This window comes from Sarcophilus harrisii, chromosome 1 (genome assembly GCF_902635505.1).
Source record: "Sarcophilus harrisii chromosome 1, mSarHar1.11, whole genome shotgun sequence".
NCBI classification, from domain to species: domain Eukaryota; kingdom Metazoa; phylum Chordata; class Mammalia; order Dasyuromorphia; family Dasyuridae; genus Sarcophilus; species Sarcophilus harrisii.
Window position 1 is genome coordinate 643,703,893 of NC_045426.1, and position 26,682 is coordinate 643,730,574.

General features: G+C 53.1%; 1 protein-coding gene across 1 annotated transcript in view; it reads left to right on the forward strand.

The window, feature by feature from the left end:
* The first annotated feature begins 9,519 nt into the window (after window positions 1-9,519).
* Window positions 9,520-26,682, forward strand: part of PLEC (plectin) — a 72,951-nt gene continuing 55,788 nt past the window's right edge. The window contains exon 1 of the mRNA XM_031947637.1: window positions 9,520-10,280. Within this exon, the coding sequence (XP_031803497.1) occupies window positions 9,758-10,280 (523 nt within the window). The 5' untranslated portion in view covers window positions 9,520-9,757. The remainder of the gene's footprint in view (window positions 10,281-26,682) is intronic.

The following is a 26,682-nucleotide window of genomic DNA, read 5'->3' on the forward strand; positions in this document are numbered from 1 at the left end:
TCTTCATGGAATGCAGAGTTTAGCAACAGCTTACATTTCTATAATTCATCAAGGCTTTACAAAGCATTTGTATCAGCCCGATTTTACAAATGAAACAATTTTATATTCAGAGTTGGATTTGTCTTATTCTTATTTTTCAGATAAGGAAACTAGAGGTCTCTAGAAGTGAAGGTCACATAGCTAGTTAATTAAGTGCTGAACCCAGGATTAGAACTCAGATTTCCTAATTCTAAATCTAGTTTTCTTTTTGTTGTATCACGGTCTTATGGAGTATGTGATCAGGATATCAATGAAGTGCAAGAAAGTGCTATGGGAGATTCTAGGGTGAAGGTTGATACTAATAAAAGAAATCAGGAAAAGCTTCCTGGAGGAAGTGGCATTTCAATTGAGCCTAGAAGGAAAGGGTAGACAGACTTCAGCAAGCTGATTGGGAGGGACTATGGAGAACATTCAAGGAAGATATAAGGAATGATATGGAGGCAGGAAAGCAGAGTTTTAGAGAAAGAAAATGGTGATGGAATTTACACAGATAGCAAACAGCAGAGTCATGCAACAAGATTCCTTCTTCTACCATGTCACTCATCTCATTATCCTGCACCCCATCACCCTTCCTTCCCAAAAAATGTAGTAGGATTTCTCTGTGGGCCAATTGAGAAGTCAGAATGCTATTCCATCTTCCTTCATTGGACCTAGGAATACAATAAGGTTTTGAATAATACCTACTGAACGTCTATAGTCCTATCTTTATGCCATAAGAAAACCCAGTGTAATGGGCCCAAGTATCAGAAGACATGTATTTCAGTCTGAGCTCTTCATTCATATGAATTTAGAAAGTTATTTTACTTCTTTGCCTCTCGGTTTCCTCATCTGTAAAATGGGTATAATAGCAACTGGCCCTGCCTGCCTCTCCTTATTATAATGATCAAATGAGAAAATGGATTCTTTTGTACACTTTAAAGTACTCTATAAATATACAAAATTAATAGTATTCACTTTTATAGAGTTCATAGGATAATAGGATCCAAATTTGGAAAGGACCTCAGAAATTATACAGTTTAAATTTCTCATTTTCAGTTAGAAATGGAAGCCCAGGGACATTAAATGACTTGCTAAGTTTGTACACAGAGTATAAGCATCAGAAACAGAATTTGAGTCTGGGTCTTCTGACTCCATAACATGTTCTTAACCACGTTTTATTTTTAAAACATAGGGACAGCCTTGTGGGTTGCAGTACCCGAGTCTCGGAGGAGAGGGAACATTTCAAACATGGTGTGGGATGGGAGAAGAGTCCATCAGTAAGCATTTTTAGGCTTACAATGCGGCAGGCACCGTGTTAAGGGGCTCAGAATGCAAAGAAAGGCAAACGAAGCCTTTGCCCCGAGAAGCTTCCTTTCTAAAGGGGGAGACAAGATGTAAATATCTAGGGCGCACAAAATGCGTATTTATCAAATGGAAGGTATCCGAGGACTCGGCAACTAACTGCTAAGGCCTCCTTAGTTTGAGGGGGGCTTGAGAGAAGCCTGAGCAGCTAAGGGGAAAGGTGAGGAGGGAGAACGCTGCCAGCTTGCTTTTAAGGCAGAGAAACGATAAGGACCGCGCCCTCCCCTCCAGGACCCTGACTTCTTGGGGACACGGGGCAGGTGTCTGTGCCAGGGCAAACATTTCCCTGCGAGCCTGCTTTTGTGAGGCTTTGTTCTCTGCTTCCTTATCCCATAAAACCTGGTCAGACTCGGGAACCTAGCCCAAAGCGGGTTCTGAGGAGTTCTAGGAGAGCGAGGGAAGAACTGGGGGGCACCCGAGCGAGAGAGAGACGGATCCTGGGACGCATAGGGAGCTGGGAGAAATTGGGTCTCACCCCTCCCTTCTCAGCATCTGGGAGAGCTGTGCAGTGCTCCTGGGGAGAAGGGTGGTAGTTTGAGGTGGGAAAGGCCCCGGCCCCCTCAGCTTAAAGCATTAAGGGTCAAAGAGGTCGAGGACTTCGGTGGGATGCGGAGGTGGGGTGTGAAAGCCCGGGAGGGCCCTGGTCTTGGAGCATGCGCCTAGGATTGGCTGCCTGCAAACCTGCCCCCCTCCCCCCTTTTCCCGCATTGATCCTCCGAAGCCCCGCCCTCTGCCTAGGGTCCTGGCCCCGGTGCCCCGCCCCTCTCTGCTGTTCTCCTCCCCCTGAGGCTGCGGCGCTCAGACTGAGCCCTTGCGGGCTGGTTGCGTGTGGGTGTGCGGGGATGTGATCGCGAACCTCCTCCTCCGGGGACCGCCGCCACCGCAGCCCCTACCGCCCCCAGCCCAGCGGGGCCATGGACCCCTCCCGCGCTATCCAGCATGAGATCAGCTCTCTCAAAGGTGCGGGCCAGGGCCGGAGGAGGGGGTGTAGGGCTGGGGGGGACATGTCATATGGAAGGGGTGAAGAGGGTCTGGGGGAGACCTTGGAGGGCGGTGCGAAAGGGAGGAATGGGGGAAGTTTGGGGGAGACCGAGAGAGACTATATGGAGGGAGTCAAGGACCGGTGGCCTGGGAGGGGGCTCTGTGGATCTAGAGAAGACTGGGGGGGACTCTGGGACCTTAGAGGCTGGTGGGTTGGAGACTGGCCAATAGTGCTTTGCTTTGTCCGAGTTCTGAGTGAGCTGACCTCGCCTGGAAAGAAAATTGCGGGTCGGGGACCCCACGTGGAGCCCTTACTTTGCAGGGGCGGCTCCACTGCGCAGCGACCCCAGGTAACCCCTAGACTCCTCCCCCCTCTCCTCTGCTCCGCCTCTTTACCAACCGTGTGCTTGCAGGTAGTCCCCGGGACCTGTTTTTGTGCGTCCCGGGAGCGCCGGGGGCGGGGAGGAGACACTGCTTTTACTGCTGAGGAGACCCTAACTTTTGCTGCGGGATGCGGTATTTTCGGTCTCAGCCTACTTTCCTGGGAGACAGGTTGGGAGAGATGCGGCAAAGGCACCCCAGCTTCTGTCCCCTCCCTTGATCAGGAGCCCTTCCCAGTTGTACTCTCTGCTGAGGGGCCTGTGTGAGAAAGAGTAGAGCGCATCCCCCCCCCCCCCTTTCCACAGGGGACATGAGCTAAGTCGACCTTACTGCAGAGTGGTGACTGTCCCCACCCAGGCGGAGAGGGGGAGGGGATGACTTGAGCCAAGTCCGGTAGGAAAGAGATGGAGAGAAGGATGTGGGAGTGGTCCCCTGATGCATGGGCAGGCGGACTGAGGAAGACTCCCTTTTCTTTTCCTTCCCTCCCCTGAGCATTCCTGTAGGCCGCAGCTGAAGTCAGGCGCTCTCTTCTGCATCACACATAAAACTCTGCCTGCTCACTCCAGTATGTAGGGGTTCTGAAGGAGAGGGCTGGGGAGAGCTCCTCCCATCCTTTAGTCTCTCAAGGGCTCCCTGTGGCTTTGATGGAGAGGGGTCTCTTTGCTCCTCCGCAGCAGGGACCCGAGCCAAGCCTGGCAATCCAGCTGTCTGAGATAGATATACTGCCCCCCCTCCCTCCTCCCTTCTGGACGTTTCTCCTCCACCCTTTTCTCCCCCTCTCCCCCCCCAGTCAGGAGACCCTGGTGTATAGGAGCTCCTGCTTGACCTCCCTTCGCCGAGGGTCCCAGAGGGAATGAGTGCCTGAGGCGCCAGTTGGACTGGGGAAAGGCCCCCCATGGGTGACTCTACACAGTGGCTTCTTGTCTGGCTGGGGATGGGGGGAGCTGCCCCATCAGCCTGAGTAGTCGCCCTGGAGACCTGGTTGCCAATCCCCCATACCCTCTCTGAGGGTTGGGCAGGCCTATTCATTCTGCTCTGGGTGGGTGGATGTGGGGGGGGAGGGAGGCCAGGTCTGGTCCAAGACTGGGGTAATTTGTGCTGTTCCTGGAACTGATTCTTGTTCCCAGCTTCGGCTTCCATCGCTGAGTCAGCAGAGGTGGCTGTTGTCTGCAGTGACCTGGTTTTGGATTGGGGGGAGGGAGGAGGGGGAACCCTCAGTGCGTGACTCTCCTCCCTGCCAAGCACCCATATCGCCCCCCTTCTCACCTGAGCTCCCCTGCATCCTAAGAACGAGCTGAGGGGTCCGCCATTTGGGAAAGGGGACCAACAGGATGGGGGGCTCAGGTACTTCCACCCTCCTTCTGTCTCTTTAGGGAGTGACTGCCCTCTGCTGTGCACTGGAAGCACTGCATCATATCCAAGGTGTACCAAGGACCCACACTTTGGGTGGAGGAACTGCATGGGATAAGTGTGGGGGAGTAATGTGTTGTACCATTGTCTCAGCAGCAGGTCCTTGTGTTGGCAGATAGTTTGGAGGACGGGGCTGGAAGAGAGAGGTTGGACATCAAATAAAATTGCATCTGTACAGTGCTTTGCAAACGTTAGAGCTCTATAAATGCTAGCTATTGTCAACATCAGGGAGCTTTTAAAGGAATTGATGGATTGCCTACCGCGGATGGGGGAGGGAGTCTTGTGCAGAGATATCCTATACTAATGGACAGCAAGGGAAGGGCTAAGGGGGGGGCCATGCTGTAAAAGACCATGTGGAAATTTTCCTCTGGGAAAGACAGAATGACATGACAGCGGAAGACTGGGGAATGGTCTACGGGGAGTATATATATGCATATTCCAGATTTGGGACATCATCCAGGATGTTTTTAGACAAAGGATAGGTTCAGAAGGTGTACCAATGAGGGTACCCATGTATGTCAGGGACTTGGATTTTAGCTGTGCAGAGGGGAGGGAGCAGTCCCTTTTCCTTTGTGTTGGTTAAATCACATCTGAAATTTTGGGTCCAGTTTGGAGAATCAAACCTTGATAAACTAAGTGTATCTAGCAGAAGGCATTCAAACTGATGGAAAGACTGGGAATTGTTATATGAATTGAAGGAACTGTTGAAGAATGTTTGACTTGAATAAGAGAAGACATTGGGCACAGTTCATTGATTGTTAGAACTGGAAGGAATCTGGACTAGCCCAACTTTCTCATTTTACAGATGAGGAAAATGAAATCTATTGAGACTGTGCTTTGCCTGAGGCCATACAGCTGCTTAGGAATGGAGCTGAGACTAGAGTTCTGGTCTCCTAAATCCTGGGCCCTTTCTTCTGCCCTGAATGACATAATTTCTGACTTCAAATATCTTGGGTGCCCTCATTCAGAAGAGGGAGAGGGTGTGGCCCAATGGAAAGGATGTTGGATTGGGAGCCAGAGGGCTAGGTTCAAATCCTAGCTCTGATAATTAACCACCTGGGTGGCTTTGAACAATTCATTTAATCCTGGACCTCACCTATAAAATGAAGACGTTAAGCGTAGGATCTTTTCAGCTCTAAATCCATGTTTCTGTGATTTAAGATGTTCTAACCCCAGAAAGCAGAGCTGGTAATGGGACTAAGACCCATTTCAAGCAATAAAAGGCAGGACTTTCTAACAGATAGAGGCATCCAAAACCGGAATGGAGATAATGGGCTTCCCATTTAATGGTAGTGAGCTAAGCCTGAATATTGCAGTCAGACCTATTTTGGAGAGGCCGTCAGATGGTTTCTCAAAGTTCCCTCCTTCTTACTTTCCTATTATCTTATATTCCTGTAGTAAAAACACTTGTTCTTTGAGTGTTTGTAGCCCTATATGTCAAATGATGAGAATTTGTAGAGGGACAGATTTAGGTGTGATATAAGAAAAACCTCTAAAGTCCTCTAAAAACCTCTCTCTGGAGGTACTGGATTTCCTCTTTACAAAAGGACTTTGAGCATAAATCTGGATGGATGGATGGATTTCTCTGGGGATTTATTTCTTCATAAGCTAGATGACCACTCATCAGGTGTGTTGTAAAGGGTGTACTGGTTCAGTTATGAGTTGGATTAGTTGGTCCCGTGATCTTCTTACCAGCTCTGAGTTTTTTAAATAGGAACTGTATAGTAATTCCTTCTTCCTGAGGATCTGGTCCCCTCTCCCAGGACAGTTTGATTATCTTTTCTGGACATGAGCTGGGGATGAGGTGGGGAGGAGAAGCAGAGGTGGGTAGTTTTCTTCTGGTAGCCAAAAAAAAAAAATCAGTTTTTAGATTAGTTAGAATGGAAATTTCTCCCTTTATTTTTAGTAAATATGAATCAACAGGAGATATGACAGACAAAAAAAAGATAATTTTTTTGCAGACAATCAAATTTATCTAAATTTCATACTTTATAGTAGGTATGTAAAGCTAAAGGACAGTAATTTTGCTCTGTTTATACGATATAGCCTTAAATGAATAGGAGTTTTACAATTACAAAGAAACAGAAAGGGTTACAATGTTTTAACTTTTAAATTTTGTGAATGGAAATACAGTCCTTGACTGTTCTAAAAAAAGCTAATGATCTTAGGCTGCCCTTAGAGAAGAAGTGTCCAGACTTAGATGTGAGAGTTTTAATATCTTCTGTCCTGTTCAGTCTACATCTGGAATATGGTGTTCAGGTCTGAAGGTTACATTTTAGGAAGGATGTTGATAAATTGGTCGTGGTGATGAGGATAGTGAAAGACCATTTGAAGTATGATTGAAGGAACTGAGAATATTTTGTTTGGAAAAGAGAAGACTTGGGGATGACTGATAGCTATCTTCATGTATTTAAGGAGTTGTCAAATCATGTTTCCTTCAGGTGGGATGTAACCATTTGGTGGCAGGGAGTGTTTTGCTTTTTTTGTCTTGGTATCCCACATATAGTGGATGAATTATTGTCAAACTGAATAAAATTAAATTGAAGAGGGATTAGATTTAAAGTTTTGCCAAACATGTTCTCTCATTTGAGACTCCCAACAACCCTATGAAATAGGTGCTAAAGGCATTCATTAACCTCATTTTGTTAATAGAGAAACTGAGATTTACAGTGGTTGAGGGACCTGTCATGCAGCTTGTTCACACAGATTGTAGGTATGAGAGGCTGGAGTGAGCTCAAATGTGGTCTTCCTTCCTTTTATTAACCTTGAGAACCAAAAGGGTGAATTGGTGAATTTGCCTTTGTAGAAATCCACAGACCTTGAGCTATCTGGAATGGGGAAGAGATGATTCTGGGGGAACTTGATAGCTGTCTTTAAGTATTTTGAAGCACTGTCACATGGGGAGGGATTAGGTGTGTTCTATTTGGCCCCAGAGGGCAGAATTAGCAACACTGGGTGGGGAATCTCGAGAGAGACAAATTTAGGATTGATGTAAAGAAAAACTTCCTTACAATTAGAGCTGTCCAAAAGTGGAACGAGTGGCTCAGCAGAGTCCTCCACCACTTGTTGGATATGTCATAGTAGGGATTCCTTAATGGGTGGGGGCTAGAACAGTTCTTTCCCAACCCTATCGTTCTGTGGTTTCCTGTTTCTTTTAGGACTCAGAGAACTGAAGGAGAAGCACGAAGTACAAGTTTATGAGAACTTTGGCTCAATATCCCATTTAATTAGAGTAGAGTAATCTTGATTCCAAGGAGACTCGATAGATTTTGGGTATCTGTGAACTTAGAACTTTTTGTATTTTGATAACTGCATTTCACTCTGATTGTATTTATTGTATGCATATAAAAGCACTATTCTGACAGGAGGGATCCATAATTTTTACCAGCCTGCCAAAGGGTCCAGGACACAGAAAAAAGACTTGTCTTTTATTTTATGCATTTAAAAGCACTATTCTGATAGGACGGGTCCATCTTTTTTTATCAGCCTGCCAAAGGGTCCACGACACAGGAGAAGATTTGAGAATTTTGAGCAGAAATGGGAAAGGAGAGTTCTGAATCTCATTGACCAGTCAAGCTGGGTCAATTTGGTTCTCTCAGGAATAGGTCTTTTCTGCATCCTCGTCCTGCTCTATCTTCCTGATTGGGCCTTGGGGGAAGGACGCCAATAGCCGAGATCGTTTAGAACGTGTTCCCCCAGACTGTGCCTCCCCGTGCCCCGAGGAGCCAGGGCCCCTCTCTCCCTTCCCTCCCTCCTTCTCTCTTATTCCTCTGTGGTCTGTGGGAACTGGCCAGACTCAGCTCTGACTTCAAAGTTTCCACGTCAGGGGGTGGGGGGTGCTCTGTTTGCCTGTGTGCTCCTTGCTGCCATGGTGACCGCCCCATTAAACCCGCCCCCCCACGCCTACTGCTTACTCCTCCCTCCCATTCCGGATCTGCCCCACTCCCCTTTCTCCCAGCTGCCCTATTTATCACTGGGCTCTGAGATTCTGAGTGTAAATGAATGGGAAGCTGTTTGATTGATTGGGGGTGAGGAAGCACGTCTGCCCACACCTGTCTCCCTAAGTTATTTCCTCCACTGATTGCCCCGCTCCACCTTGTTCCCCACATCTAGCTTACCTGCCCTGAGTATCCCCCATTCATTCTTACTCATCTCCACTTTGTCCCACCCATCCCTCCACTTCCCAGACTGGGAAGACTGTCCCTTAGCCTTCTCCCCCCAGACCCTGTCACTGGCCACACACACCTGTCTCCTCCTTTCTTGCTCCCACTCGCCCATCTCTCTAATCCTCTTCACAGCTCCTTTCGACCCTCTCCTTCCCTACCCACTTTCCCCACATTCTCCCCTCCCCCTCTCCCTCAGCCTAAGGGGGGGGCACCCAGGCTCCAGAAGTGTGTACTCAGCACCCCCCACCCCATCCTCGGCCAGTTCCCTCTTCTCCCTCCCCCTTGGAATGTATAGCAGCGTGGGCGGGACCGAGCAAGAGAGCCTCTGGGTGACTTTGATTTCCTCTTGGCAGCTGGGAAGACAGGATTCTTCTTCTGGGACAGGCTACCCAGTTCTGTTTGCTGGGGGGTCACACGATGGCTCTGCCCAGCCTCCTGAGGCGCCTGCTAGTCCTGGCTCCAGGGTCCAGGTGGAAATTATTTGGCACTTTGGGGAACAAAGTGTTCAGTGCTATTCCTATTATGGCCTGGCACAGAAAAGGTTAAGAGGAGGGGACTTGGACTTGAATCAGGAATGCTTGCTGGGTGAGGGGCACCTGTGGACGCTATAGAGTCCCCAAGGACAGCATGGAGGGTGGGTGTCCAGGCCCTGGGCACCTATTCTGGGTGGCCCCTCAGGTTCTGGGGATAGCCCTTGCTTTCCTAAAGGATGGGGGCGTGGGCAGGAGGGAGAAGTCTCTTTTCCACTTACTCTTCTTCCTTCAAGCTCCCTTGCATCCCCAGCCCGGCCGTGGCCCCCTCCCAGGTTCCTCACTTAGCTCCTTGTCTTATTCTCCTGGGACCCTTCAGAGCTTCATCCCATAGCTACTGACTAGCTCCCTCTATCCCCACCCCGAGGCCCCCAATCCCATTATTAGTGCTCTCCCATCTTCTGTCAATGATTTCCATCCGGCTCCTGCCTCAAAGCCCCCCTTAAGATAGTTGGAGGAAGCGCTTCATTTCTGACAGAGCAGTGGCGGAGGGGGAGCTGAGCCCCCCACGCCCTTCTCTCCCTACCCCCAAGCGCCCTCCCCCTGGAGCGCGGTCTGGCCGGGAGGGGCAGCGGCCCATTGGCTGCTGAGTCAGAGGGGGCTGGGACTGAGCTGCCTGGCAGGCGGTGTGGAGGGGGCGGGGCCCGGGGCCCAGGCTGGGCCAGGCTGATCCACGGGCTCAGTGCGGGGCATGTGCCGTCCCTCCCTGCGCCTCAGTCCTTTGCCGCCGCCGCACTCCCGCCGGCTGCCCTGCTGCTCATTGCCCTGCCCCGCCTGCCCGCTGCCGGCCGCCCGCCTGGCCCCGGAGAGGAAGCCGCACTCGGCCAGCTGCTGCCTCCCGTTTCTCCCCGGCTCCGCCTGCAGCCCCGCGGCCCCTGACTCCCGGGCCCCCCTTCCCCCGTCCTCACCATGGTGGCCGGCATGCTCATGCCCCTGGACCAGCTCCGGGCCATTTATGAGCTGCTCTTCAGGGAGGGTGTGATGGTGGCCAAGAAGGACCTTCGGCCCCAGAGCCTGCACCCCCATGTGCCCGGCGGTGTCACCAACCTGCAGGTCATCCGGGCCATGGGCTCACTCCGGGCCCGAGGCCTGGTGCGGGAGACCTTTGCCTGGCGCCACTTTTACTGGTACCTCACCAATGAGGGCATCGCCCACCTGCGCCAGTACCTTCACCTCCCCCCTGAGATTGTGCCCGCGTCCCTGCAGCGCGTCCGCCGGCCTGTGGCCATGGTGGCCCCTGCTCGCCGGCCGCCCTCTCGGGTGCAGACCGTGCAGGGACCCCTGAGCTGCCCGCCCAAGCGGCCTGACAGTGCCCGGGAAGAGCGGCAGGCTTATCGCCGGAAGGAGGATGAGGAGGCGCCTGAGCCCCCGGTGGTGCCCACCTTCCAGGGGCCGCAGACCCGGACTGGCCCGGAGCCCACCCCTGCCCCAGGTCAGCAGCCCCCTGTCTGGGAGGTGGGGGAGGGACCTCATGGGGACTGGGGATCTCTGCCACTTTTCTGGGGTGGGGGGAACCTCCAAGAGACCAGCAGGTGTCACCCTCTCTCTCCTGGCTGGATCTGGAGCCGAGCCTGGGGTTCCCTGTCGGCGGGAGGTGGGACACTGGTCTCTCCTCCTCTTCCTCATTCATGGGCAGAGCCCTGGGCCTGAGGCAAGGGGCCCAGGCCCAGGGCCTGAGCATTGGGGGTGCTAGAGGCAGACAGGCTTCTCAGGGACCTGGACTGGCATGGACAGCTGCTGGAGGCTGGCCCCGCCCCTGACCCGGTGCTAATCTCAGCCTGCGCCCCTGCTCCTCCCCAGCCTCTGCAGTGCTCCCCAGGGGACCAGCCTCAGGAGGGTGCTTGGAACTGGAGGCTCCGGCTCTCCTTCTCTCCTGCTCCACAGAGGTCCAGGGATGCCCGGGGCTTATGGGAAGGAGGGGAGCGGGGCCAGGCTTGGAGTCAGGGTTCCTTGGTTCATATCCTGGCGCCCACACTCACTAGCTTGTGTCACCATGAGTCACTGAGTTAATCTCATTAGGCCTCAGTTTCCTCATCTATAAAATGGGGATAATGATACCCGTATTACTTACCTCAAAGAATTATCAGTGCTTTGTAACTTCTCTTTTCTTCCCCTGCTGCCCCCTTCTCTGCTCCCCTTTCTCCTCTTGCCCACTCCTCCCACTCCAAGCTTTGTCTTCTTTTTTCTGGTAGTGTTGGGCACAGTCGAGTAGAGAGAGTGCTGGATTTGGGGTTAGAAGGGGTGGAATCCAGTTCCCAGCTCTGCTGCTTCCTACCCCTACAGGCATGGGAAAATCATTTCTCCTCTGAAGGTTTCCCCCACTACAAAGGGCTCTAAAACCAGGATCCTGTTATCCCTCCTTTACCCACCCCAGCTCCCTCTTCTCTCCCCCCCCCCATTTCTCCTTCCTCCTCATTACCCCTCACCTTTCTCTTGTCCCTTCTGCACTGACCTGGCCCATGGGCAGCAGTGAGGGCTACCCTTCTCCCCGCCTCTTCCCTTATTCTGTGCTCTGATTGGTTTACTGAGATAGGTTCCTGCCTTCAGTGGCCATACCTTGCTTCCCCCACTACACCTCTTCCAAATTGGGGTGTTTCAGTGAGGGGGATAGGGAGTTAGAAGGGGACTTGGGACATGATGGGCCTGGCTGGGGAGAGATCTACTTACAACCTCCCAAGGCAGCTCATTCTACTGGTGGACACATTTTTAGGAAGCTGTTCTTTCTATCACACCTAAATCTTGATGTAGTTTTATAGAGAGGAAGTACGGTGCAGTAGAGAAAGAGAGAGCTAGTCAGGAAGGACTTGTGTCCAGTTTCTGATGGCATGATGCTGGACAAGTCACTTAACTTCCGACTCCATGAAGTCAGCTGTTTCTAAATTGCCAGCATTCACTGTCAGAGGGAGTTTCCTCAAGTTTCCATCTACCGATGAAATCACAGGTCTGGATTCCCCTTTTTATACCCTCCTCCAAAAACCCAAGTTATTTTTCTATGATTTCCCATCCATTTAGTTCCGTCCTCTGCAGATTCTGCCCCAAAGCAGACTGAGTTTAATCCCTCTTCATTATGTCAGCCCTTCAGATATTTGTATCATGCCCCCCACCCCAAGTTTTCTTTTCTTTAGCTTAGACATTCCCAGGTCTTTCAATCCATCCTTGTATCTAGCTCTAAGTTTTCAGTTCACTCACCATCTTGGGTATCACACAGGTTGTCAGGATCCTAAGAACTAACAGGGCAGAGGATATGACTGTCATCTCCCTCCCTTTGGACACTGCCTCCTAGATGCCTAGGAGGAATAACTTTTTAAGATGGCACTGAAGTTTTGTCCACCGCATGATACTGTAGTCTTACATGTAGTTTATAGTTCCGTGAAATGTCCTGCGTGTCTTAGAAAAAATTTTCTCTCTCCATATTTCTTCCTGCCTATTATTTATGCATTTGACAATTTGAATCCCCTTCAGGACTTTTCATTGATCCCTATTCAGTTTCATTGTTGTTGGAGTTGACTAAAGAGTAACAGAAAGAGTAAAAAACAAATGTGTGTGTGTGTGTGTGTGTGTGTATATATATATATATATATATATATATATATATATATATATATATAAAGAGTAACAGAAAGAGTGATGGAGAATGGTAGAGGGCTTTGATTGAGGGAGTGAGTGCAAAAGGCAGATTTCCTACAGAAATCCAATGGGTTGTTCTGAAGAGAAAGGTGGATCTCTAACGGAATAGGATGGTGATAAGCCTGTGGCTGAGCATGTGTAGCATCATTCTTAGAAATGAATTGGGTGATTTAGTAGGATGAAGTACAAAATTACAACTTTAAACTCTCTGAGTCTCAGATTATTCATCTACAAAATGGGGATAACAGTGACCTATAGTACTCCTCTCAAAGGGTTGCTGTCTCAAGGAAGATCCTGTAAGATGATGTTTGTAAAGCACTTTGCAGACCTTCAAGTACTTGAAGCTCCTTATAATCAGATGGACAGGTCTTCTAATCCATCTTTCTGGAGACTAAGGTGAAAGTAGGCTCTCAAGTGCCATCTTTTATGCTTGGGAAGGAAATGGGCATCTATCAAGTACCCACTATATGTCAGACACTGTGTTAAGCACTCTCCAAATACTATTTTTTTGTTTCTTGTTAATTTGTGGTAGCCCAAGGATTTAGATCTCCCTCAGCCAAGATGTCTGTCTGGACTTCTCTCTTCCATCTTTTTCCATCTGCTTTTCTTCTTCTCCCTTCCTTTGTCCCTGATAACAGGATAGTTTGTATATAGGAACTCCTGGGTTCCTGTAGTCCCCTGTCCAGAGTGAGTGTGACATGAGACCAGGGATTTCTTTGCTTCCCCCTTTTGTGGTTGTCGATGTGGTCTTGTAACTGCTCCCTTCCCCATTCCTTTCCTTTCTTCTCCCTTTCTCTACTCTCCAAATACCCCCCCCCCTCCTTCCCCACACCTTCCAGGCTTCTCTGGACCAACCCTGCTCCTGGAAAGTGGAATTGGGGTTGAAAACCTGGACCCCGAAAGAGATTTGCTATACTGCCTCAATGATGAGCCCCCCCAATCTTCCAGCCCCTCAGCCTCGCCCCAAGCACTGCTGGTGACTCAGCCCTGTGGCTGCCACTGGAGCATTCTGTCAGCTCAGAGTTTCCAACAGGAAACCAGGCAGATGGGGCTGCAGCTCCAGGCTGAGTCAGCCAAGGACCCCAACCTCCTGGCTCTCTTTGATGGCCCCACCCTACTGCTCCTGGCTCCCTGCAGGCATCTGCTCTTTGCGGGGAGGATTTGCCTTGCAGCCCCCCTTCTGTTCTGTGGTCTTGGCTCCCACCCGCATGTCCCCCCATCCTCCTCCCTCATCCTTTCCTGGGATTCCTACAGTGGGAGATGAGGCAGAAATGGGGACCTTCAATTAACCCCATATGATGTAGCCTTCAGCACAGTCTAGGGTGCTCTGTTCTTGGCTTGTTCCTCCCTCTTGGGCACGCTTCCCCTAGAGCTGTAAGGCTAGACTGCTTCTTGGCTTTAGTTAAAATGTCAGTTCCTTTAGCTGAAACAAGACCACCTTCATGAAGGCTCCAGCGTCTCCCTCCAACATCTTTCAGACTTTCAGGCTCTTTCCAGAGTTCAGGATCAGGAGCTCCCTTTTCTGGTTAGAGACCCGGTGTCCTCTTGGGTCCCTTCACCAAGTCCCTAGCCTGAGAAGTTGTCTGGGCAGAGTGACTACGATACCTCCTAGATCTGTGCAAGGAGCATCTTTGCTTGCCGAGCTCATTTCCCGGGTTCTTTTGCTGAGGCTCCCGGGAGAGTGCTGGTCCTGCCACCCTGCACTTGCCCAGGATTCAGATACCTTGCCCTTTCACTAATAGGCGGTTTTCGTTTTCAAGCAGAGAAAGGTAGTTTTCTCCCAGAGGCTGGTTCCTAGCTGCGGGATGGGGGAGAAGTTGGGTTGGTTATACAAGTTCTGGGGTTATTGTAGAAGTCAGGCTATTGGTATTGTGAGATGGGAGTGGCTGGATAGTGCCAGGAACTAGCTGAGGTGAACCACTCCTTAGAAGTTAACTGATGGTCTTCCAGCTGATGTCCTGAGGAAAGGGCTTAATAAAGAACTTAATAAAGTGCCTACTGTGTGCCAGGCACTGTGCTGAGTGCTTAGCTAATATTATCCCATTTGATCCTCACAACAAACTTGGGAAGGATTTTTTTTTTATTATATGGATTTTTTATTATATAGATATAAGGATTAAAAAATTATTGTATGGATTTTCTATTTATTATATATATATATATGAATATAAGGATAATAATTTCATTTTCCAGTTGAGAAAACTGAGGCAGACAAATAAAGTGACTTGGCCCAGCTTTTCTATCTGTGGATTTTTTAAATGACATATATGGATTTTTTTTATCATATATATGGACATAAGGATAACAAAGTGCCATTATTATCCTCATTTTCCAGTGAGAAAACTGAGGCAGACAGAGGTAAAATGACCTGGCCCAGCTTTTCTGTGTCTGGGGATTTTTTATCATATATATGGATATAAGGACAATAATGTGCAATTATTATCCTCATTTTCCAGTGAGAAAACTGAGGCAGACAGATAAAATGACCTGGCCCAGCCTTTCTGTGGCTGAGGCTGGCTTTGAACTCGGGTTTCCTGACTCCAAGCCTGGAGCTCTTTCCACGCCCCTCCTAGAAAATGGAAGAGGGTAGCAGACGGGGCTTTGAAGATGAGGGGAGTCTGCGGGCCGAGCTTCCAGCACCCCGGGGATTGGGGCAGGGTTAGGGCCGCCCCATGGGTGTGGGAGCGCTCTGGGTGCCGTTCCCTTGTGGTAGGCAGGCAGGAGGAGGAGGAGGAGGAAGAGGCCTTTGGGTCGGACGTTGTTGGGGCTAGTCTGACTCGTCCCTGGGCCTGTGTGACTAAAGAGGGGCTGAGCCGGTGACAGCCAGGGCTTTGAGGAGGAGCCGCCACAGCTCCCGCTCGCTCGCTCTCTCACTCCCAGCCTGTGGCTGGCTCCCCTCCCTCCCGCCCTTCTTCCTGCTGCTCCCCTCCTCTCTGCCTGTCGTTCTTCCGAGCTCCCACTGCCGCCGCTTGCTCCTGGCCTGGGGCTCGAGGGCCATGGAGATGTATTGCATGGAAGAACTCATCCAGAGGGGTCAAGGTAGGTGGGGAGCTTGGGGACGCGGCCCCAGGCCATGTGCCTGTCTGGATGCGGGGGGGCCACCCCCCTGGGGGCCCCAGAAGCCAGGAAGGCTCCATGTGCGGGGCTTTCCTTGGGGGCCTCAGTCTCCCTTTCTGGGAGGTTGGGCGCTGGCATCTTGGGAATGTGAGGGGCCCGGGGAGCCGTTGAACAGGCCCCAGAAACGGGGGGTGCCTTGGCTGCATCCCAGAGCCCCCCCAAGTGTGAGGCTGTCAGGGAAAGAATTTGAGGGCAAGGGGGTGCAACAAGTAGGGTGGGGCAGTCTGGCTTGGCCCTGTGCTAATGAACTTCTCTGAATAGCAGAATGCCAAGGGGAAGCAGAATGCCAAGGGGAAGGGGCAAGGCTGTTTGCCCACAGCACTTTCCCTTTTCCCATGATGCTGCCTGTGCATGTATTTAGATGGGATCCCCTTGCAGGGAAGCCTCTGTGGTGGTCCTCTCTCCTTCCAGGTGGGTCCTGTTGATCCGGGGATTCGGGGGCTTTGGGCCAGGACCAACACATGGTACAGGTGCCATCCACACTGTTGGCAGGGCAGGGCCAGGAATTTCCTGAAGGCTTTCTCACGACTCCCAGTTGAGTCAGCAGCGTTTCCTAGACTGTCCTGAGCACATGATGGGGGTGAGAGGGCAGAGGAAATCTGTATCCTCTGCCTCTCTCTGTACCTAGTACATAGTTTATTCTTGGTCCCTGGAATCTAAACCCCTCCTCCCCTTCCCCCCAGTCCTCCCACCTGGCTTTCCTGGACTGGGCCCCATCAGCCCTGGATCTCTGAGAGGTCCCTGTGGAAGGTCTTAAAGGGCCACCAGACTCTTCCCTTTTAGGTCTCTCTGATTGCTCCTGCTCCAGGTGCCTTCCTCACCAGACTGAGCCTGGGCACTGCCCTTCTTGAGAGTCCTTGTTAGCAGCTTCCTTGGCAGGAGCTGCCCCTGGCTGGGAAAGGAAGTTTGGCCCTAGCTTCAAATGAGTTCCCAGTGATTGCTGGCCCTGAGCACATCTCCTGGCCTTTGCCACTCGTGGACAATCAGAGGTTATGGGACCGTCTTTCCCTGTTGGATGGGTGGAGAGTGACCTACTCTCCTCCTCATCTTCCCTTCCCTAAGTGAGTAGAATAAGCTGAGATATCTGCATGGAGCCTGAAGGGAGGAGGAGAAGTCTGTCTCACCTTCCTCTGGTGAAATACAGACTTGCTTCAGGTTTTAGGGTCTGGAGCCCACAACCTTCCAAATCCATGCAGAATGAGGGTGGGTCAAAGTGCCCCCTGACATCTTGTTAAGGGAGAAAGGGCAGGGGCTTTGAGAAAACATAATAAAAGCATGAGATGATCATGGAATCCTTCCAGCCGAACTAGGACTTTTTGCTGGAGACACTTAGATGCCATCTCAAAGGTTAAGAAGCATTCTTCAATCCATTCCAAATCAACAAACTATTCTTAAGTGCCCATTATGTGCCAGGTGGGCATGTGGCATGGTGGGCAGAGAGCTGACCTCAGAGTTAGGAAAACTTCCATTTGCAGCTAACCCATGGCAAATGATAATTTTTTTCTTTTCCAGATCATTTTATTTTAATTTTTTTATAAAAGCTTTTTATTTTTCAAAATACATACAAAGATATTTTTCAGCATTCCCCTTGCAAAACCTTGTGTTCCATATTTTTCTCTCTCCCTCCCCACCTTTCCCATATAGCAAGAAATCCAATCAAAGATAACTTCTCAGGACCCTAGGATGATGTTCAGAAAACATGATGGCCTCTGTTGACTTAGGGCTGCCCTAGTGAATTGAAAACATAGATCTGCTTTTTTAAAAAAGCATTTAAAAATTTTTTTAAAAATAAAAAATATTGCTAAGATACTATTCTAGAGATTGGTAGTGCAAAGATTAAAGCGGGGAAAAAATTCTGACCCTCCCGGATTCTAGTGGATATCTTAGTGGCAAGAAGCTCAGAACCCCCCTGAAGAAGACATGAGATGTCAGTATGGATCCTGTGCCCTTGATGCTGCCTTTGCACCTGACTTCTCCACACAGTTCCCCCATTCCCCTACCTCTCCAAGGAAGTCGTTTTGTTTGTCCGTTCCCTCCTTTGGATTACTTCCTTAGAACCTGAAACCTGTTGCTGAAGGGCTAGTTTGCCTTTCTTAGTTTTAAACCTTGTCAGATTCTGTTAACTTCAAGAATTATTTGTTCAAATGCTTTTATGGGGAAAATAGTTGGGAGGAGGGCACTGGAGGGAGCTGTCCCAAGAGAAAGATTGAAAATGTCAGTTTGTGGAGTACTGTCTCTGATTAAGAGCTCAGACCTGAAGGGGAGGAATGAATTTTAATTTTATTTCCCAGAGCAGGGAAAGATTATTTATTCTGGGAAACCCATCTAGGCAGTGAGTCAGTATGAGGGTGGGGACAAATAAAAGTGACAGAACAACTCTTTTCGCTACACCACCCCATCATAAGCTGCAGATCAGTTAAGTGTCTTATGATACCACTTAACCATACCTATGATTTCCTAAAGCAAAACTTCCTCTTCCACTCTCGGGTATTTTTTTTTTCCTTTGCCATTTTACCTATATATCCATATTTCTATGTCTGTCTAAATATGCTGTTTTTAAACTATCAGAGGATAGTCTCCTGGAGGCCAAACTTTTTGTTTGCTTTTTATATTTCTATGCCTGAGGATTTTGCATGGATAGGGTTAAATATATAACATGGTAAGTGCTTAATAAATGTTTTTTTAATCCATTTATTTGCCTTCAGATAATAGCATTGTGGAGAAGGTTTTCTGTGGATTTATTCCATGCTTTTGGAAGTAATTTCCCATTTTCATGTATAATGGCTCATTCTGATGACTGTACTGAAGGATGACTCTTTCATTTTAAATTGCTTCTTTCTGGCAGCCCTTCAGAATTGAGTGACCATGAGTAAAGTCCCTTAGACCTTCTCAATCTGTTTCCTGTTGGAAGATCATAATGGGATCTATATGATAGAGTATTGGGAGACAGGTTAGTCTAGTAGGTAAATGACTATCTAGAAAGATCAGTTTTTTTTTTAATGTCTAGGCTTTGGCAGCCAAATATGTGCCATCCCCTGGATGGAGTTCCCTGTACACCGCCCCCCCCCCCCCCCCCCAATCTTCCAAAGAACTGCAGATGGTGAAGAGAATGAGGAGAGCAAATAGCTTCTTATAGCAACACGGAGCGGCCCAACCGGCTGGGCTGCTCGAGGAGCCCCTTGGGGTGACACTTTGTCTCAGTATTCCAGGCAGCTTTCTAAGGCTCAGTTGTAGAGAAGGTCCTGGGCTGTATTGGCGGAGGGTCCAGTCCCAGTTCCCCTGTTTGTCTCTCAGCATTTCCCCTTGAACGCCTCCCTTCTGCCTTGCCTGGCTGTTTATTAATCTGATCCAGAGAAATAATTGATAAATAGAAGTATTTATAAAATAATTTTACACACACACTCAGGGAAGAAAGGGAGCTTTGTTGGTGCTTCTGCCCAGAAGCAGGGGGCTGCTTTCTGCCTGTCAGGGATTGAGTTCCATCTCAGCCTGGGACCTGCCCAAGGTCTCAGGGAAGCCTTCGAGTGCCTCAGTTTTTCTGTCTGTACAATGGAAAGAGTGCCTGCGGGCATCCTGTTGTGTGGGGGAGGGGTGGGGGATTACAGTGTCCTCAGAGCTTTGAGGGAGGGGATGGCTGTGGAAATCTAGACTCCCTGGATTTAAGGGTACAAAGGGGGAGGGGCCGCCCCCCTCCCGCCGGGCTCCTCTGTCCCTTGGCTGTGTGTGTCGGGGGAGTGTCCGAGGGGCTTAGTGCCCTCGCTGCCCCAGAGACCCTGTCATGTTCTAACTTGGGACGCATGACGGTGGCGTGGATGTGGCAGACTCTGCTAGCTCCGTCTGATATTTATATCTTGCAAATACCCCCCTCCCCCTCCCCCTCCCCATGGACTCAAGGGAAGGTGGTGCTGACATTTCACTGGAACCCTCTGAACTCTGCTGAGCGGCTCGGCCCGTCGCTGCTCCTCGGCTCTCTTCTGCTTGCTGGGGTGTGGGGTGTAGGAACCTCCCTGGCCTGCTGCTGTCCCCTCCAGTTTAGTGATCCCCAATGAAGGTTGTGCCAGGTAGGAGGGGCTGAGCTGGGGGGGCCTTTGGAGGAGGTGATGGCTGGGGGAGGAAGGGGGTGCTGGGGGAGGCAGAGGGAGCCGCCGACTCCTGCCCTAGCTCTGTCTGGGAAAGGCACCTTCTTAAAGTTGACTTGGCTCTTTTCGCCCCAAGGACCCAGGTTATATAAAAAGCCCAGGCCGCGGCTCTGAGGGAAGTCAGACATCCTGGACTGGACCTCTGTGTAGCCAGCCCTCCCTGGCCCACCTCCTGCTTCGGCCCTGTCAGATGGGGCCTATTGGGTTTTGCCCTGAGTCTGGGTTCTCTACAAGGGCAAAGTGGGAGAGAGAAATTAAGCTCCCGGGTTAGGGCGGGCGGGGGCTGCTGGCCTTGGATCCTCAGAGCTGCCCCTGAGGGTGTTGGCAGATTCCAGGCTGCTGTCCAGCAGAAACCGCAGGCTGGCACTGAGGGAACGCTCCGGGGTATTGGGGGGTCTGTTTACTGGTGGGATGATTTGCGCCTGGATTGCCCACATTGCTTTTCCCAGCTGCCTTTTTCTCAGCCCTAGTTGGTTCCCGTCTCCCTTGGATGTGAGGGCCAGGGTTCTGAGATGCTTCCTCCGAGGGGTGGTCTGGGTTTTGGCTCAGAGAGGAAGGAAGGCCTGAGCCCCCCCCCATCCTTTCTTCCCACTGGTTTTGTGGTGTGATGGGACCCGAGGCCCCTCCCCAGACTTCACGCCTTCTCTGGGGCCCAGCCACCTCCTATGTAATCGAGGGGTTTGGACGTGGTGACCTTTAGGGAGTCCCTCCCATACCCATGTCTCTTGGGACAGCACAGAGCTAAGTTCCAAGGCCCGATTTTCACCCATTAGCCGTGTGACCTTGGCCCAGTCCCTCTCCCCGTACGGAGATAATCCCCCAGGCTCCTGTGGGCTGTGCAGGCCCTGGGACTGCCTGTGCCCAGGCCTCTGGGGGGAGGGGGTGGCGGGGAGGCTGCGGGAGGCGCTGCCAGGCAGGAGCAGGGGCGGTCCCTCCCCCACAGGGTGTGTCTCTGGGCAGGCAGGAGTTAAGGCCAAGGCTAACCTTGAGTCCACCCTGTATCTGCCAGAGGGATATCTGAGCCCAGTCTGATCCGAGGCTGGGAGAGGGAGGGAGGGAGGGAGAGGAAGGGAGCTGTGCAGCCGGGCCCGCTGTTCCCCGACCCCCCGGGAAGCTCCGGGTACTCCCCTTTTGCTCCCAGCCGAGCAGCAGGGACAGGGCCGGAGGGTTCAGTGGGCAGAGCCTCCCTCTGCATTGCAGGCTGCTCCCGGGGGCAGAAGGGGCCGGGTCTGGCGAGTCGGGGAGGAACTTCCTCCCTGCTTGCTGGCTTCAATCAGCTGGCTCCCTCCCTCCCTCCCTCCCTCCTTCTCTCCCTCCCTCTCTCCCTCCCTCTCGAGCAGGGAGGGGGCCGGTCCTCTGCCCAGGCTCTCTGCGCCAGCCCCAGGCATCGGCTGCAGCCAGCCCGGCACTGCCTGCCCAGATTTGGGGCCCCCTCCTCGTGGGGCTGCCCCATGGACCCCTCCGGGAACCTCTTTCCCTCCCTGGTGGTGGTGGGGCACGTTGTCACCCTGGTGGCCGTGTGGCACTGGCGGAGGTGGTGCCGACAGGCGCAGGACACCCAAGGTAAGGGCCCGCATCTGCTGCCGCTCGGGCTGCTGGCAGGGAAGCTGCGAGCGCGGGGCGGGCGCAGGGAGGCGGTCCCGGGCCCGGGGGGCAGAACCTTCATTGGCGGGGCGGCCCGCACCCCTCCCTCCTCTCGGGTCCAACTTTCCCTTCCCCAGCCCTGCCTCCCCTCCCTTCCTCAGCCTTGAGCTAAACTAAACACAACCACATGTGTGGGAAGCTTAACCCCTCCCTTCCCTGTTAGGTGAGAGTGCAGGCGCCTGGGGATGGGGCAGGAAGTGGAGGCTGGGAGACCCTCGGGGCTCGGGGCTGGGAGACCCTCAGGGCCCGGGGCGGGGCTCTGCTGGGCTGGGGCTGGGCTGGGGAGCTAATCTGCCTTCTTGTGGAGGCTCCCTGCTTGAGGTTACCCCAAAGGGGCCCTGGGGCTGCCCCAGGTGCGGATCGGCTAGAGCCCGAGGCTAAAGGTGGGATGACTAGTTCTGTTTAACTAAGGAAACTAGATGAGTGAGGCAGATAAATAAATACAGACAGATGCTGGGCGTGCGAAGGCCTTCTAGAGTCCCTCCTCCTTCTTCCTAGCTCCTGTCCTGAGAGCTGGGCCCGAGGCTCAGAGAAAGACCCCAGAGCAGAGCCCTCTGCCCCCAGGGCAGTGACTCAGGGCCCAGGCCTTTGCGCCAATCGGGGCTGGGCCTGAGGCTGGCCGGGTGCTGTCCCACTTGGCCTGCGCCCGGTCGGGGCTGGGCCTGAGATGGCCCTGGTGCTCTCCCTGAGACTGGCCAGGTGCTGTCCCTGAGAGCTGGGCCCAAGGCTCAGGGTAAGACCCCAGAACAGAGCCCTCTGCCCCCAGGGCAGTGATTCAGGGCCCAGGCCTTTGTGCCCAGTTGGGGCTGGGCCTGGGACCGGCCTGGGTGCTGTCCCAGGCATTCAGGAGCACCAAAGAGCAGAGAACCGCTCCCCCTCCCCCCCTCCCAGTGTCCCGGCTTTGGAGGCCTTTTCTCCATGGGGGCCTTTTGCAGCTCCTGCGGCCTTCAGCTCGGCCCTCACTTTACCCTAGGCCTCTTTCACCCCCTCACTGGCAGGCACAGCTGCTTTCTTGGCCTGGTCTCAGGTCCTTGGGTCTGCTTGTGGTACCCAAACAGCTGAGCTGGCCTTTGCCTGTTCTTTCCACAAAGTCACCCTGGTCCCCTAGGGCAGCCATGCTGGCAGGGAGCACCCTCCCCCATCCCCAGGGCTCCAGCCCTCCCCGGCCTTGAGGGCCACTATCTCTGCTCTCCTGGAGAATGTGAGCCTGCTTTCCCAGGAATGGGGCATCTGAGTGTCTATCATACGGGAGGGAGCCTCCGCCACAGCGGGTCAGGTTCCTGTGGACAGACAGGTGTGTCCTAAGAGAAAGGGCAGTGCTGTCCTCAACTTGGAGCCCGGCCATTTTTCCCCACCTCTGGCTCCTTTCTGACAGAGATTGGCCTTCACTCCCAGCTGCCCTTCTCCTTGACTTTCTGGGGGAGGGGATGGGGGAGCTCGACCATCCCAAACTACTATTTTGTTAAGTGTGCCCAGAGCCACGGCTCCCCGGGATCCCCTCCTGCCCTGAGGCCCCCAGGCCAACAGCAAGCCTTAGTGCCCTTGACCAGAGCCCCTAGAGGCTGGGGAAGGAAGGGGCCCTAATCCCCCAACGGGCAGATTCTGTGGCCTTTGAGAAGACACAGCAGGGTGATGGATCCAGGGCAGCTCTGGTATTGCTCTTAGCTTTTAGGAAAGGGGCTTGGAGGATGAGGCCTGTGTCCTTAGCTGGCAGGTGGGGCGATGGGGGAGTGGGACAGGACCGAGGCAGAAAGGTCAGGCCCAGTGGTGTGAGGGGACTTTATCTAGGGATGGAGGAGAGGACAGGCCCTTTCCGATTTGAGTCAATGCAGGGGTCTTCAGAGGCTATTCTCTGCCCCAGCCACAGCCTTCTCTCCTCGCCCTGGCTGCCTTCCTTTGCCTGTTGGCTCTCTGACATCCTCCCGTTTGGGGAGAGGAGGTCTGCCCCTGTCCCCCTCAGCCTGTCTTCTGCTTCTCAAGCAAAATGCTGGGGCAGGACCTGGTCTCAGGAAGGCCTGCTGTGGGACAAAGCTCTCTGGGCTTCATAAGAGCCTGGCTGGGGCAGAAGATGCTGTGCGCATTCATTTGGGTGAGGGGAGGGCTCGGGGTAGTCATGACAGAGCAGTGGAGGTCAGGGTTGCTAGGAAACATGGGACAAAAACGCTTGGGAGAGTCATGAGTAAAGATGGTAGAATGAGGGCCCCCTGATGCTAATGGTCCTCTGTTCTCTCAGCTCATCCACCCATCCTTCTGACTCTGGCTGCTGCCCCAGGAATCTGGCGACCCCAAGAGGGCTCCATGCTGCCATCTGGTGGGGCTTTCTGCAGGGGACAGTGGGAATTGTGGTCAGTTCAGAAAGATAATACAAGGTCCTCAGGACCCTTAGAACAGTAGGGGGCTGAGCTAGGGGAGCATCTCCTTCTGAGATCAGTTGAAGAATTGGGCTTCCCTGGACATGTGTGGCTGTCAATCTAGGGCATGGGATTCTTAATCCTTTTTTTATATCTTGGACTCTTAGTCATGTATTTCTCAGGATGATTTTTTTTAAGTTCATAATTAAAGGAAATGGTGAATTTCAATGAGAACTTAGTGAAAACAAAGATGTGCGCTTTTTCCCATGCACGGTCCCCGTTCTCCATCCAGGTCTAGGGGCTTGTTGGGTGTGGTCGCCGGACCCTTTGGGGAAGCTCTGGGACAGGGCACTGTGCCTGCATGGTGACTCAGCTCCTTGCCTGGGGACTGCCTTTTTTTTAATGAGTCTACATCTGCATGTGGTGATTTTAGTTTAGTTTTTGTTTTTTCCTGTAGAATTTTTAGCTTTAGTTAAAAAAAAAAAAAAAAAAAAAAAAAAAAGAGCTCCAAGCCTGCTCATCCAGACTAGCTCTTTGGGCTGGCTCTCTCCCCGGCCCCACCCGAACCTTCCTTCCTCTTTGGTGGTCCCTCTGCCTACATTGGGTTGGGCTGGGTCCTGTTCTCCCCCCTTCCTCGCCTCTCTCTCCCCCTGCTGTCTGATTGCTCTGCCACACCCTGTACTTTCTTCCTAAGCCCATCTCCCCCTCTCTGTCTTGTGGTTTCCCTGAAATCTGTGTGGGCACTGGACTGTTAACTCCCTCCTTCCTGCTCAGCCTACCCCGTGGCTTCCCTGCTTTATTCCCTTGTCTTTAGCGGATTTTATGGGAAAAAAGCAGCTGTAGCTGTCCCTTGCCGCCCCACTGGCTCCCCACCTAGCACTGTCCATGTGGGGCGACAGTCCCGGGTCTGATCTGGGAGCGTTTAGGGTGCCCCTCTGGGCTTATTATTCCTGCCCGTGCTTGGGCGAGCTCCAAGGGGGTTGTGCAAGGTCCAGGAGAGAGCTCCCAGAGGATGGGGCCGGCGCCCGGGGCTGGGGACTGGTCAGTTCTGCTGGGACCTGGCGCTCAGCCACTTGAGCCTGTGTGCAGACACTGCCCCTCTGCATCATCTGGTGTCCCGGGAATTTCCCAGGCTGTGTGGGCAGCCCTCCCCCAAGCCTCCCCGGGGACTCCCCTCTCCAGCAGGAGCCCCAGGACCCATGAAGCGCTGCCTTCGCGGCCCTGGAGCCAGCTGCTGCTTGCAGTCCCACAGAATCGGGCTTTGTTCTCGGCATCCTCGGGGAAGCCTGTGGCCTGGCTGGTGTGGGTGTGGTCTCCCCAGGGATGTGTGGGCAGCTTGCCCATCCTAGTGGGCCAGCTCTTGGGTACTCTGGGAAGAGGAGGCCCCTCCATGCGGCCCTCCTCCGTGGGCCTGAGCTGGGGGGGGGCAAGAGGGCTCTCCTCTCAGTGGGGGGGCCGGGGGAGCCCCCTCCCCACCCACTCTCACTAGGGCAGGGTGAAGGCAGGCTGACCTACTCTTACTTCCCAGCTTTGATGTGGTGAGATTGCCCCTGGGACGAGGGCAGGGACGCAATCTGTAGGTGTTCTGGGCAGGAGTGTCTGAACCCAGGGCCCTTCTTTTCCCCCGGTGTGCTGGGAAGGGCTGGGCTGGGGAGGGCAGGGCTAGCAATGGTCAAAGGCTGCCACGGCGGGGCTTGGCTGTTCTGGTCCGGGCAGTTTGCCTGCTTGCCTGACTGGGAGGGCGGGGAAATGAGAGGAGGGAGGGAGGAGGAGGAGGAGGATGTGGTGAGCAGGAACAGGGCTGTCTCCCCACACCGCAGCAGGGGAAGGCACTACCCACCCTCCCGACCTCTGCTCCGGCTCCCTGGCATAGCTGAGCCCCCGGAGGGAGGGAGTCTCTGGGGCATTTCCAAGCCATGGAGGGAGCCCAGGTGCCGGGGGCCGCCGTCTCGGCCTCTTACACCTTCCAAAGGGAGATCCTGCTGGATCGGTCCGGCTGGCTGGACGGTGGCTCGGAGCAGGACAGGAAAGGCTACCTGTACCAGCAGCTCTGCTGTGTAGGTGGGTGCCCAGGGAGAGGGTGGAGAGCGACGAGGACTGGGGCAGCCTCCTGGCCCAGCCACGGGACCCTGCCCGCCTCCTTGGGAACCCCGCCGAGTCTGGGACCCTCCTGCTTCTGCTCGGGCCCCCAGGGAACCCAGGGGAGCTTGGGGCAGCGCGCTGCCGTCGGGGCTGTAAGAGTTAAAGGGGCGGGGGGTGGGAGGGGCCGCGGGCCAGACACACCTCGTCCCTGCGCATTCTCCCGGAACACACACACCGTGGAAAGTGGAAACTTTGCCCAAGAGCCCTCCGCCTCCCGCCTCGGCTGTTCCCCCTCTCCCCTCTCCCCCCGCCGCCCCCCTCCGCTCCCCCAGCTCGGCTCCCGGCTGTGACACAGCCGGAGGCCCCTCTCCCTCCCGTGTTTACTTGTTTCCATGGTCATAGTTTTTGTGTACAGTACACACTATCGACTTTAATGGGGCGCCCGAGGGGGCTTGGGGGACAAAGGACGGGCTTTTAGAGAATTCTCTGTTGTTTCTGGCCCGGGTCCCTCAGATCAGTGCCTTCTCTCCCCGCCCCATGGTGGCCACATTCTCAGGGTCTGGTGCCAGGTGTGAGCCCCTTCTGGTCAAGCCCAGGAGTCGGGCCCTTTGATGTTCCCTGTGTAATCCTGGGGAAACGTGCAGGGCGACCAGCATGTGTGCCTGGGGCCGAGAGGACCGAACCAGCCCCCCCACATGGAATGGCCAGGGCTAAGGGCAGGTGGTGGTCCCCCCCCCCCTCCCAAAGCCCGCTCCCAGAGCAGCTATCAGGCTCCCCTTCCTTCCCTGTGGACCAGCTCCCGCACTGTCTCAGCCGGGGGACCCAGGGCAGGAGCAGAATCGGCTCCCCGCCCCAAAGCACGGATAAATAAATC